This window comes from Cinclus cinclus, chromosome 1 (genome assembly GCF_963662255.1).
Source record: "Cinclus cinclus chromosome 1, bCinCin1.1, whole genome shotgun sequence".
In the NCBI taxonomy this organism is placed as follows: Eukaryota; Metazoa; Chordata; class Aves; order Passeriformes; family Cinclidae; genus Cinclus; species Cinclus cinclus.
This window is the reverse complement of record NC_085046.1, coordinates 140,734,440-140,748,407: the sequence shown is the minus strand read 5'-3', so window position 1 is coordinate 140,748,407 and position 13,968 is coordinate 140,734,440. Positions and strand designations below refer to the sequence as shown.

General features: G+C 42.9%; 1 protein-coding gene across 12 annotated transcripts in view; it reads left to right on the top strand.

The window, feature by feature from the left end:
• MTSS1 (MTSS I-BAR domain containing 1) overlaps positions 1 to 13,968 on the top strand; it is a 123,688-nt gene that overhangs the window by 82,714 nt on the left and 27,006 nt on the right. For all 12 annotated transcript variants that reach the window (XM_062503927.1, XM_062503856.1, XM_062503889.1 and 9 more), the window contains exons 4-6: positions 8,556 to 8,640; positions 10,065 to 10,156; positions 11,879 to 11,953. In XM_062503927.1, the coding sequence (XP_062359911.1) occupies positions 8,556 to 8,640; positions 10,065 to 10,156; positions 11,879 to 11,953 (252 nt within the window). The remainder of the gene's footprint in view (positions 1 to 8,555; positions 8,641 to 10,064; positions 10,157 to 11,878; positions 11,954 to 13,968) is intronic.

Sequence of the window (13,968 nt, the reverse complement as noted above, 5' to 3'; positions counted from 1 at the left end):
TCTGCAAGATGGGCCTTTTTCTTTTTTGTGACTCAGAGAATTAAAGCTTTTCTTCTGCTGCACTCTTCATGGTTTAAGCAGGCACACTTTAAATGCAGCCTGCATAGACTGTTTGGAAGGATTCATGGGCTAAACAGGAGTTTGCCTGCAGAGCATGTGAATCTGCATCCAAAGCAGCCAAAGATCTGGTGAGCCCCGCCCTGTGCTTGTAAGATGTCTCACCTCCGTCTGCAGCCTTTTGTGAACTTCACTTGCTGCTTGCAAGGAGAAAATATACTTTTTCTAAATACAAAATTTCAGAGTTTGCTGTGTTTTTAAGAACGTGTTTATTGAGTTTCAGGCCAAAAGCACAAAGACCTCCACTTCCTCTGCTTGGAGACGGCTGTCCTCATTTCACTTTCTGTAACAGGTGGAATATATCTTTTTTTTTAAGCCGGGTTCACTGTTGTGTATGAAATTCCTTTGTACTGCAGGCTCAAACAGCCAGCTGGTGTCAAACCCATGTGGTGACATTCTCTCTGCCTTTGTGAAAATTCATTATATTTTAATAAGGCCGAGGAAGCTGAAGTTGAAAATTAGTGGGATGCAGCCAAATTTACAATAAAAGCAGCCTATCAGTGAGGACAAAACCGGTTAACTGGTTGAGAGCTGACCTGATAAACAGCACAACTGTCTTTATACCAGGCAGCGTGAGTTTTGAGGCAATCTGGATAACTAAACACAACTGCTCTGGATTCCTGCTACTCTTTTACTATCTGCCACTTGATTAAGGTGTACAGGTTCTCCATGTACCTGCTGCAGAGTCTTCTGGGGTTTAGAGGAGAAGTCTGCAAAGTCAGTGTGTTTTTAATCTCTTCTACCAAAAAGGCTTTTACCAAGCCATGTTGAAATGAGCTTGGAGTCACAGTAAATAAATCAGTGGGGATGAAGTTGAATAATGGATGTTTCAATGCATATTTGAAATTATTTTTAAATGGCCTTTGGAGCACATGGAGAGCTTGAGAAAGTACCAAAAAGAGAATGTATGGCCTTTTGAAGCAACACCAGCATTCCTCTGTATGGATGAGTTGTAGTTAGAGATTATTAACCCTGAGCAAAGGCATGAGATTGCCCAGGAGAGCAAACCATGTCCCTGAATACCTGGGGCAGGGCCAGAACTTCCCCTTGCACCCAGGTCCTGACATGCTGGACTCAATGCACTGAGGTGTGCACTGAGCCTTTTGATGGGTTGATGATGATGTATCTCTGTATAACTAACGGAAAAATAAGCTACATTCGCCAAAACGTCTTGAATTGATAATGTCTTAGGGTGGTTTGAATGATTTTTACCTCCCTTTGTACGGTCATGATCTTTCTCTCAGTTCACTAAGGAAGTGTGCTCTGCTGGAAGAAGTGACAGAATGTAAAAATAGCACTGCCTTTTTTTTGCAGATCTGCTTGCTATGGGGTTTCAGTTAGATCTGCTGACTTGGATTTAAAAATAAACTTTTCTTCTGCTTTTTGCACCTGCTTGTCCTGGTGGTGCTTGATTTTGTGCTTCAGAGGCAGAAGCCATTTGGTGGTAGCTGAAATCCTTGCTGGATTGGGATCAGCAGCGCGGGTGGTTGGGAGACTTGAGTTAAGGGGCTTTTGGGGCCAGAGGTGTCTGCAAGGCCAGTAACTAAACATAAAGAGGAGAAAGACCTCGTAGGCTTTTTAGAGCCTCTGTGGGAGTTGTCAATTGTAAATAAACACTATGTGTTTTGCCAAGCGTGCAGTGGAATTGCAGTTGGTGTTCCAAGCCATTTGCTCTAAGTGTATTATCCCTTCCCCTCATTGAATATTGCTGTAATCTAATCAGATTACATCTCAGTTCATGGCTGGGCCCAGGCAAAATAAGGAGCTGTACTTCAGAAGAGCATAAGTGTCTTGAGTTACTGCCTTCTTCACACATCAGGCTGACATTAAGTGTTCATTTAGAGCCAGATTCATGGAGGTATAGAGATCAATGAGCCTGGCTACCTAAATAGGCCTGAAGCAGATCTCCATCTTTCCACCATCTGGAGCATGCAGTGGAGTGTGGTCCTCAGTGCAGCGAGTGTGCCTTTGGCTGGCAGCTCAGCTCTGGGATTCTGCACCGGTGAGGGATTACTCCAGATTAGCACACAGGCTTGGCTTGGTGTTCTTCAGCTTTAGGAATTGCTTTCCTTACTAAATTATTTTTATTATCTTGTTGCAGTTTTTACTGAGAGCACCATCTTGGTGAATCGTGTCACCTGTTTTCCTTGAGCCATGGATGGGTGTAGCAGCTGGAGCAAAGCAGTTGGATCTGCCGATTCAGACTGTTAGGTTTCAAGAGCTATGCACAGACTGTTTCTGGAAATACATTTCCCTATAAATATGAAAAGAAATGGGGAAAAGGTATGGGCAATATTAGTGGACAGCTTGCTCAAACTTGAGCACTTTGTTCCTGAGAAACACTTCTGCCTGAACTTCTGCTGCTCTCTGACAGGATGTCATGGTTCATTGCATTTTGTCTCTTTACAGGTTCTTGAGTCAATGACAGACTTAGTTTCTCAGAAATTGAACTGATGCATCCTACAATAACTTAAACCTTCCCAAAGTGCTTTTATCCACCTGTGTGTGTGACATCCTCTTTCAAAGCAGAGGGCCACGGGTGAGCTTTGCATTCATGCACTGAAGGCTGACTAAACCCAAACTGTGCAGAGATCATAGCAGGGCTGGTTCATGACCATGTTTATATGTTGGATGGATTGTGTAGTGACCTCTGTGTGCATGGGTGAAATTCTGACCCTTCTTCTTTAATGACAGTGCTTGTGTTGACTCCCATGGGGTGAGGATTTTGCCCAGTGCTAAGCTAGAAGAACAGCTAAAGTAAGCAAAAATACTGCTCAGTGAAGGAATAAGCAAGATCAGAGGAAGTTGTAAGAGCTTTCTTGCATATTCTTCAACAAGTGACTGGAACACGGTCATAGACTGTTACAAGGACTTCTGAAAGCTGGTGGTTACCAGGGCAGGCTTTGGGCTAGGGGTAGCTCAGGTTTCCCATTCCTTTTGCTTCTTTGCTGCTTCAACTAGATGCCACTGCCATTCTTCTCAACTCCTTTGTCACCTAAGATCAATGACAATGCAATTTGAGATCCTGCTAGTTCCATCCCTGAACAAATGCTTGTTTCTTCTGCAGATGAGAAAATAAGCCACTCACTGCATTTTCCTCTCAGCTGGACTGTGTGGGGCTCTGGCAAATGTGACAGAGAACTTCATAGCAGGCAAAATGTTTTCCAAGTAGTTTTCCCAAAAGGGCACTCGACCAAACATTGCAAGCAATCTGTTCCTTTGCAATAACTGCAGAGGTGTGGTATATGACAATGGCCTACCAAAGCTGTTTTATTAAATTTAGTTAATCTAAAATTCATAAGTGAGTTTGACGTTGAATCTCCATTTGTTGATCCAGTCTTCACTGAGAGAAGTCAAAATTAATTTTTTTTTAAATCCTCAGGAATTTATTTTTCTGATTGTGAGCAGCATCTTACAGAGACTTTACCAAGTGTTGCTCAGAAAGGCTCACAGCTGAAGGAATATGGGTTTATGGGTCCTATTTTCTTTTCCTGCCTGGTGGATGCTGAACAGCATCTGTCTGTTGTCTGCAATTTTTGATGTGATTTTCCATCTTACAAGCCTTACCTGGAGACTGTTGACACTCTGGACACACAGAGCTGCTATAGCTCCACTTTTAGGTTTCTGCTCTAGTAATAATACCTGTGCTAGTCAGTTTTATGCAAACGTTCTCCTTTTTTCTCTGTTTGCTGTAACACTCTGGAACTCATCCCATCATCCTTGAGTTCCATGGAGGAGGCATCAGCATAAAAAGTTTGGCAAGATCGAGGTCCATGCCCCATGTAATCAGTGATGGAAACTGCTTGCTCTTCTAGCAGTGTGGGCTTGGCTAAGGATTGAGTAAATGGCCATTAGCTTAAAATGTCTCCTACTGTTAGTCATTTGTCATAGCCTCCATGTTCAGAACTGCATTTAATAATCCATCCTCCATTCTGCTCCTGCCTTAATCTTTACTCAAAAATGGAAGCCTCTTCTGATAACTTTGAAATTACAAAACTGTTACACCCATTTTTCATCATACTCTCCCTTTTGAGAAAAGAGAGAAGTGCCTAGCACATTTGGACTATGGCCTTGAAAATAAACGTGAGATTGTTAGTAAGTTGGAACCGTAAAGGCACTTCTGAAAGGCAGAATTTTCTGAGCCTGCTGGAGTTGCTCAACAGTGAAGTGAGAAGAGGAAGATAAGAGGTTGATTGTAGCAAGTTGTTTGGAGTATATAGAGGCCATGCAGTTATACAGCTGAATATTTCATCAAATAATCATTTCCTTGATATATGATCATCATTAAACACAAACATAACAACTCCCATAAAACAATTGAGTCTCATTCCTACAATCTCTCCCTGTTGTCTCTCTGTGATGTTGAATGACAAGCAAGTGTCAAAAGAAATAATTTATGCCTTTATAGTGTCATTGTAGTGTCATGGTCCACAGATTTCTGTTTAATTATCTCACATGAAGAAAGTTTGTGATCTTTTACAGGCTTCAGCAGGAAAGGAAAAAGCAAGGAAGGTGAGAATGAAGGCACGTTTTGCCTTGCAGAGTTGCCTTTTACTTAGGAGAAATAAGGCTGATGTTATCACCCACTTTCTAATCAAATTTGACAGGAGCATTTTGTTAAGCCACTTTCTCTGAGTGGGATTTCTGATGAATACAGCTCTCATCTCCAGTTTCGAAGTATTACTTTACACTGTTCCCAGGCATTGTTTGCCTTACTGGATGAATTATTTTAGTATGTCAGAGAAGCAGATATTTCATGGCCTCATTTTATAAACTGAGAGCCCAAGGCACAGCAGTTTGACTTGTAGAACTGCAGGGCAATGAATGGAGCCCAGGTCACCCACCTAACATACTCATGGTTTGGTGAAAAGTTTGCACTACTAGTGTGGCCTCAGTATTTCTGATTGGGAAATTACAGCTGCTTCAGGATGTCATTACTTTTTTCCAGGGACCTGGAGAGTTTTTCCCTGGAGTTTTTCCAGGGACCTGGAGTTTATGAGTGGAGATGGGCAGTGCATTTGGTGTATTCCTGACACACTTCTCTGTCAGATGCTCTTTTTGCCACCACATTGTAGGTTGATAGCACTGAAAAAGAAGTTACTTCCACTGGTCTTCTGTCTGCCTGGCTCATGGTTCCATCCTTGAGTTAGTAGGCAATTGGTCACTTATGGAGCAGGTTTTGAAAAGATAAACCATAAATAATTTGGAAGCTAAAGCAGGTTTTGTGTGACTGTGGCATTGCCCACTGCAATAAACTCCTCACTAGGTTTTGATGGCTCAGGTGCATAGCCAGTACCAGGACTTGCACACACATCAGTGCTGCTTGTAAGGGCCATCTCTGTGTGCAGAGTGCACATGTTGGCCGCCCGCTCTAGCTGTGAGTAAACTACTCATCGAACTGTAATTTATAGAAAGCGTATGTGAGTCTTATGCACTGCAGCTGATACTGAAGAAAGGAAACAAATACAAATTACCATCTGTTGTTACATTTGGATATTTTCAAAGTGGTACAAAATGGTTCCCTTCTGCCCATTTGTGTAGCCAGCTGATCCCACCTTTGGAGACAGAAGCATCAGCGCAGTTCTGCTGGTGGGAACCAGCCCTCAGAATAACCTGCTGAAAGCTGAGATAAATCCTTGGCACTGCAGGTGTTCCTGGAAGAGCAGCTGAATGCATTGGTGATGGCCATGGTCCTCCAGCTCAATAAATCAAGGGGGGTGGTGAGAGGCTTGTATTTCATTTTCTTTTACTTTCTCAGGAAGCATTTGTATCCTTGACAGTTAATATAATTGGGAACAGGGAGGTAAAGCTCTGTTTAACTCCAGTGCTGTTGGGGTTGTTCATACGTTGAGGAGAAGCAATGAGATTTGGGTGTGGGACAAGATGAGCTGGTACTGCCTTTTATTCAGTCTGGTGACCCTTTCCAGCCCTGACACACTCCCTGCATCCCTCCCTGGGTCCATGCTGACCAAGCAGAGGTGCTGGCTCAGCTCTCCCAAACTTCAGCAGCACCCCTCATTCTTCTTTCCAAGCAGAATCCTCAACCCATCTTCAGCAACACCTTGTTTCCAGAAGGGACATCAAAGATTTCTCAAAACCATTTATTCACTTCATTAGTCTTCATTCATAGAATAAAATTAACACCTCATCCTTTGATGTTCTTGTAAACGCTTAATGGATAAAATGAAGTTTCAAAAGGTGGGAAGAACCAGTAGCCCACTCATCACCAACCAGTTGTGTTTGGTTTTCTTCATGGAAAAACCTCTTTATTCCAGGCTTAGTGTATTTTGTTGTGGCTTGTTTTTTGTTTGGTTTTTTTTACTCTGAACTTCATTTGACTGTTCTGCTGACCCTGCCCATCCATCTGTACTATTTGTTGAGGGGTTATATTTATACTTGATTGTGTTTCAGTTAAAATTCTGTTGCCTTGGAATTTAATATTAATAGTAACTGACCCCTGTTTCCTAACCTCCCCAAACACATGGTGCCTTATTTCCTTTTTATTGTTCTGATACAACCCTTCTTTTTTTCATAATACAGACTTAGGAAAGCAGTATCACTTAACCATTGATGGTCCTTAATATTCCAGTATTTCAGTGAGTTTTCAACCTTAAAAATCTACCTTTTTCTTAAACTCGATGCTGGTAGGCAGGGAAATCTTTGGTTCATTTGTTCTTCTCTGCCATTGCAATTCTGTACCACATTAGGCTCTGAAATGAAATTACTTTTATTTGGTAGTGGATCCAGAGAAAAATGCCCAGGTTTTGGGACAGAGAGCCACTCTTTGTTGTAGATGCTGTCCTCTTTCTCCACTTGATTCCTGTTATACCTCTCCCCACCTTCAGTATTGCTTTTTGAGTTACTGTATTCTGTCTCAGCTTGTGCAAGTGCAGCATCACTGGAAGAGATGGGTACAGATCCAGCCTGGAGTCCGTGTGCTTTTCCCACCTGTACGCAACAAGGCTGCAGCTCTTTGATGTTACCAAATAATACTATATCAAAAGCTCCTTATAAAAACATGAGTAATCAGGAAAGTGACAAAGGACTTTCTGTTTATCTTGTTGAACAATACTAAACAGCCACAATTTGTTCCAGTTATTTAGTGTCTTTGTTCTAGAGCCATTTTGTGGGCACAGGATTTAATCCTGTAAGTATGCAGGAAGATGGTGACTTGATTTCATGTTTAAAAAATCAAAATTATAAAAAATGTTGAAGTTTCTTAGGGAGATTTTTTTTTTTACTTGAACAATACTATTTTTAAAGCCTGTGGAAAATTTTACTTCATGATACAAGTCTAAGGTTATTCTAATGATCAAATAAGACTTCTAAATAGATGCTGCTATGTTCACTGTTCCAGAGAGTACTACGGTTTGGAAACAGTTCATAAGAAGGTTGATGTTTGTATCCTGAAATAGTAGAATTGACTTGCAAATGGGAGCTAAGCAAGTACCAAAGCTGTCAGTAACCGAGTCAAAGTTCCATGGGGGTTTAATAGGAGGGTGGGAGCTGGTACTGCTCGTGAGTGGGGAGGGGAGCGGAGGATGTGTGGTGGGAGCAGGGGCAGCTCGGGGTGGGAGCTGCTATTGCTGGTGGCAGTGGGGAGCGGAGGGAGGGTGGGTGTGGGGAGCAGGGAGAGTGAGTGTGGGGAGCAGGGGGGGTGTGTGTGGGGAGCAGGGGGGGTGTGTGTGGGGAGCAGGGGGGGTGTGTGTGGGGAGCAGGGAGAGTGAGTGTGGGGAGCAGGGGGGGGTGTGTGTGGGGAGCAGGGATAATGAGTGTAGGGAGCAGAGAGAGTGAGTGTGGGGAGCAGGGGGAGCTCGGGGTGGGAGCTGGTATCGCTGGTGGCAGTGAGGAGCAGGGAGGGTGTGTGTTGGCAGCAGGGAGGTCTCGGAGCAGCCGGCGGGGCCCTGGGCAGAGCGGGCATTTTGTCCTGCGGGGCCGTGGCGAACGGCGCCCCCTGCTGGCGATTCCGGGCTCTGCGGCAGCCAAGCCCTCTTGGAGCATCGGGTCCAAATAATCTAGGGATGGGGAAATTGCACCGAAACCCCTAGGTCTAGTTCTAAAATGTGGAAATAATGTGTTCGCGGTTGCCTGGCCACTCCCTTGACAGCTGTGCTACTTGGCTTTTGACATCTCAAACCTTTTTCTTTCAAGTCTTCTGCTGCAGGGTCACGGCACAGAAAGCTGCCTGGAAGAACTGTTTTAATTGTGTTTGGTTGCTCGATTCTGGTCTCCAGGTGAACAGGAATTAATCTCTTCCTGGAGTGGCAGATATCATTGATATCTGCCCCATTAATAGCCTATTTGATTCTACACTTACTATTAACCTGTTTTACAGCTGCTCTGGAAGACTTGGCACCGTGCTCCAGGTTGTTGTGCCTCTACACCACAGGCAGGAATCTCATCGGGGTCTCACCTGCCTTTTGATTTTTGTTTTTCAGGTGGTACCAGAGAGATTGGGTCTGCTCTCACTAGGATGTGTATGAGGCACAGAAGTATAGAGTCCAAACTCCGGCAGTTCTCAAGGTGAGTGGCTCCCTACCTGCCCCAGCGCTGGAGGTTCCTCTTTGATGTGCTGCTGGGGAACATCTACAGCTGTTCATCAGCATTGGCGTCTCAGCTGACCTCTGCCCGTGTCACTGAGAGCAGTAGATGTTTTCCCCCTGCAGCACATTAGGTGCTGTGAACATGCAGGGTTTCACTGCACATTCATGGGGCTGGGCCAGTTCACCTCAAATCACTTCTCAGTGCTGCAAATTCCCACTGTCAGTCCCTATTGCTCAGTGCTGAGGAGGCAGCTGCCAATGTGACCAACTGTCCTGTCTTTGTTTCAGGACTTTAAGCTTTGTCACTAAGTTTTAAATGAGCAGCAGCAGCAAGTGTTGTGCTGCTTCCTCAGCTTACTGCAAAGCCCAAATAGCTTGCAGCCAAGAGAAGAACCTTCACCAGAGCAGTATACAGGAAATGCAAATTCTTTCATCCTGTTTTTATGGTTGAAGTTAGACTGCAGAGGTAATGAGAAAGGGCTAAATCATGTGCAACCTGGGCTGTACAAAAACAACTTTCTTCTGTAGTTAGTAGTGTGCATGTGTGCCTATTTAAACCAGACTTAAAAGTTATATTTGATCTTAGGTCAACCAAAATGATGCTTCACCATTTGCCTGATGACCTGCTACGTTTTCCCCCTTTTCCCCCCATCCTTGAAAGTATCAAAGCCAGGTTGGATAGTTTAGCAGCCTGGTTAGTGGAAGGTGTCCTTGACTATGGCAGGGCGATTGGAACCAGATGACATTTAAGGTCCCTTCCAGTCCAAGACATTCTGTGATTATTCTGTGATTACTTTAAAAATAAGTTATGTATTAGATTTGCCATGAGGACACAATTATAGTCTCCAGTTACCACAGAGTTAGCTGTTTAAATGGTTTGATCCCAGTCTCAGTAATAAATTACTGGAGCATTACTGGTGCTGTATCATGGGCTCCACCAGTGTGAGGTGAGGCACATCAGTGGGCAGGATATTGTTCTCTTGTACAACTGCTCTGTCTTCTTGTGTATATACATGTGCTATTCAAGTTTACAATCTCCATGGCTGCATGAACCTTTCTGCTCTCAAGAGTTTCCATTTAAATTGTGTGACAGTTGAGTAGAATCTGTTTACTCTGAACTGTTTCAGGTCACTCCTTCACTTTACCCTCTGTTCCTCACTGTCAGTAGCTTTTGTAATTCTGGTTGTCTTGTGATGTGGATTTTTGATTTTTTTTTTTTTAAATCTACTTTTTTCTTTTGCTTTCTCTAGTGTAAACATTTTTATGTTCTGATATTTACATTGTGACACTGGTAGCTGTCACAGCAAAAAGTAAAAATACTCCAATATTGACCTTGGCTCTCTCTGTAAGAATAGGGGCATCTGCAGGACTTGATTGCTCTTTGTGTTTTTTCAACAAAATTAGTGCTTTAATTGACTGTCTGATAAACCCACTTCAAGAACAGATGGAAGAGTGGAAGAAAGTGGCCAATCAGCTGGATAAAGACCATGCAAAAGGTAGTTATAGAGGAAGAATTCTTTAATAGGAGTAAGATTGTAATATCAGTTTTGCTTCCTCTTTTCATGTTTGTACTGGGGAACTGGATGACATGCTTAAATATGTATAGCAGTATAGCAGTTCTTCTCTTCTAAAACACTGCTCTCCCAAAGTACCTAACAAAATTTTAACCCTTGCTGTATGCATTTTGAAGGTTTAGTTTGCTGGACCCACACGGGTGGGCTGTTTTTCTAGACTGGCAAGCAGTGACTGGGTTTAACTCTGTTAGCCCACTTTCCCTGTATGAGCTGAGGATTGGAGATGCCACATCTATCCCTGCCAAGCCCTGGGGTGTCATTAAAAGCATCTTGTGAGATCATGTTATGCCTCAGCCAGAGCATCCTCCAGAGAATGCACGGCCCTGTAAAATACTGAGCATCACAATTTTATACCTGATGTCTTACAGAAAGTGCACCTGGGGAGCAGGAGTGCTCTGCTATGGAACATGGGGCACCCAGGGCTGCAGTGATGATGGCTCCAGAGGATTTCCTGGGGGAATGAGCAGCAGGCAGCCAAGTCATGCACAGCAACTGCATGTTGGTAGATGCCTTTGGCTTTGCAAAACTTGTAATAGGAATGGTGGTCCTCTAGCACCAGTGCTGAAAGAAGGTTGCAGTTCACCACTGTCTGACCCTTGAAAATTTAAGATTTTTGTTGTGTCTGAAAGAAGCAGCAGCACCATGGGAACTGATGGGAAAGACTGGGCTTGACCGCCAAAAGAAGATTTCCTTCTTGCCCCATTATTGCTGTGGTCAAATAGAAGCAGTTGAATCAGCGACTCTTGAAAAGCTGCCTGCCTTGTGCTGCAGAGAGTGTTAAGCATGTAGTGAGCAGGAGAGAGGAATCACATAGGATTATGCCAGTAGGGGTGACCCAGGCCAAAGTTGCAGTGAGATGTAGAGTTTACTGGGCAAACTTGGGTGTTAGGAGTGCAGTTAGCCTCAGTACAGTACCTGTTCCTGCCATCAATCTGCTTCTGTTTTTTTTGTCTACAGCAGAGTAGTAACCCCAGTCTCCTTGGTTGAAGTGTATGACTACATGTATATACATGCATACATGCCTTTTATATATATTTATTTTAAATATCAGTTTTCATATCTGGTACCTTCAGTGTTCCTGCACTAGAGGTTGAATATTTTTTTCTGGGATTTTAATTCCCCTGGGATGTGCAGCTCATCTGAAAACAAGGACAAGTGCAGTGTGCTCCACTTCATCAGAAGGAGCTGGCAATGTGACCCTTCCTTGGGCAGAGTTTTAGCACCCTCTTCCTCTGCCTGACTTCCATGCTGAAGAGGGATCACAGGATATTCTCTGCCTTGCCATTTCTGGATAGTTGTTTTTTGAGCACAGATGTTTTGAGAAACCTGTCATCTCTGTTTTCCATTCCTGAAAGTGGATGAAATGAAAAGCACTCTAATTTTGTACTGTGTTCTCAGTTGTTATTTCTGTAAAGGCTTTGTTTATTTGGGAAAGATTTTGGTATGTGAATGTGCTCACACCCTAAAATGTTATATTAAGCCAAATGTATAGGCTTTACAAAATGTGAGTTCTAAGCCGCTTTTTTAACAGTAGCTGTTCTCTATAAGTTTGTAGTCTGACGTCTTTAAATGTAACCTTTTCTGTGAGAAACACTCATTTTGACACTGATTGTATTGATAATAGAGATTGTGTGTGTTTTTTAGAATACAAAAAAGCCCGCCAAGAGATAAAAAAGAAATCATCTGATACACTGAAGCTACAGAAGAAAGCAAAGAAAGGTAACTTGTTTCATACTGTACTGTTAACAGCCTTCTGAGCTGTGCTCATTGACAAAGATTGAACAGTGATAGGACTTTCTGCTATAATAATCCAGCCCCTCTAATGGATTCCTGGTACCTACTTGGGTACCAGGATACAATTACCATGTGTCACTTAAATCATGTTCTGAAGCTGCTGTCTAACGTTCTTATAAAAAAGCCTTAAAACTGTGCAAAGTCAAACATGTTTTAAAATAGAGCCCTTACTGCTAACGTTTTCTTTTTAGGAACACTGTCATTCTTAACATGACTTGTGCAGATACCCGTAAAGTTTTCTAGAATCTTCTGGAATTATATTACAAAAAAGCCATTATGTAAATGTTCCCTAGCTATTAACATTTCTCACTGTTCTTCCTTTCTGCCAGTTTTCCTCTTTTTTAGTTTTTTTTAACAGCCTGTAGTCTCCTAAACCTTACTTTATTGATCAGACTGTAAGACAGTGGCATGCACTGTTTTCAGGGGGGAAGGGCACTTGGCAATCATAGAACACTAAAGATGAGTGAGAAGAAAAAGGGAATTTTCCTGAATGGCAATTTGTCTTTTTTTAGCAGCTGTATCTCATGCTTCTCTTGCTCTCCCACCTCCACCTTGTCACAGGGTGACACTGCTGTTTTGATGGAAACATGCAGCACTGCTAGCTGCAGCACTGTCATCACTGCAAACCCCACCAGGCTTTGGGAGCTTGTACACAAGACTTTTGATTCACTTTCCTGCTCAGGGCTCGTCCCAGCTGGGTCAGAAGTGTGTTTTGAGCAGCTCTCAGTCTACAGGTTGAAACTTGTCCTTCCCCTCCTGCCTAAAAACTGTGAACCCAGGGACAAACAAAGTAAATGCTGGGGTGGGGAGTTTCTTGAAATTTTGAAACTGTGTTACCTAGAACAGTTGAGCTGTCTCTACCTGTCCATTCATATAGGTGAGTCAATAATCACACTGGTAGAAAGCCAGATGACTGGAAAACTGCTCTTGAATATTAGCTGACTTTAGATAGGAGATGAGGAAAGGAGAGATGAAAGCCAGCAAAAGGGAGCTTTGCTCAGTAGGTTCTGTGTGTCTTGTCTGTTAGTTTAGTGTTCTAAATTAGAATGGTGATCGTTAGGGGAACGTGACTTTTTGAGATAAGATTTTACTTTTGGGTGATGCATAAAGATGTTTCTCATTTTGTGTGATGAAATGTCCAACTTAAGACCAACAGCTTTACAGAGTTTCTGATATTCCTTCCATATCTCCTCCTGTCTCCTCTTTGCCTTTTTTAGTCTTATTTCTTCATGTCCTTGTGTAATGCAAACAGTCCATCAGTGCACGGTAGGTAAGCACTGAGAAAAACAAAAGCATGGAATGGCTTGGGTGGATGTCTGGAATCTGTGAAGAAGGAGCTGTTTTTTGAGCCTGTATCTATGGATTGACAGGTGTCTGGCTCCATCTCCCCTTTGTCCTCCTTCTGAGTGTTCAGTAAATCAGTCTGCAATATTGAAGGAGGAGACGTCATTTTCTGTAAAGTGTGAAGAGGAAGGAGAAGTACTTAAAAGCGACTGGAAAAAAACCCACTTTTCTCATACTGCAGATGCTACCTGCATCTGTTAGCAGTGGTTAAAGCAAGCAGATTTGATCCTTGGATGTTCTGCTTTCATGTCTCCCTCCTCAAATGTGAGCCAAGTCTCATGATGACAATCAGGAAACTGATTTTTTGTCCTCCTTCAGGATTAAACATCTTTTAGCTAGCAGTGGAACAGGCTTCATTTTGCCATCATTGTTATAGCAGCCATGATGTGATTGAAGTTTTGTTTCTTTCTTTATTTTTTAAATAATCTAATTCCTTTGCTGTTACAATGTTCTTTTGGAGTTGTGGTGCAGGTGCTGTATTTCTGTGCTGTCCCTTTTGGAACTGCTGTCAGACTCATGGTGTTGTCTCCAGAGCACAAAACCAGTAGGAGTCAGGACGGGTTTGAGTGTATGGGGCAGGTAGAAGAACTGAGGAC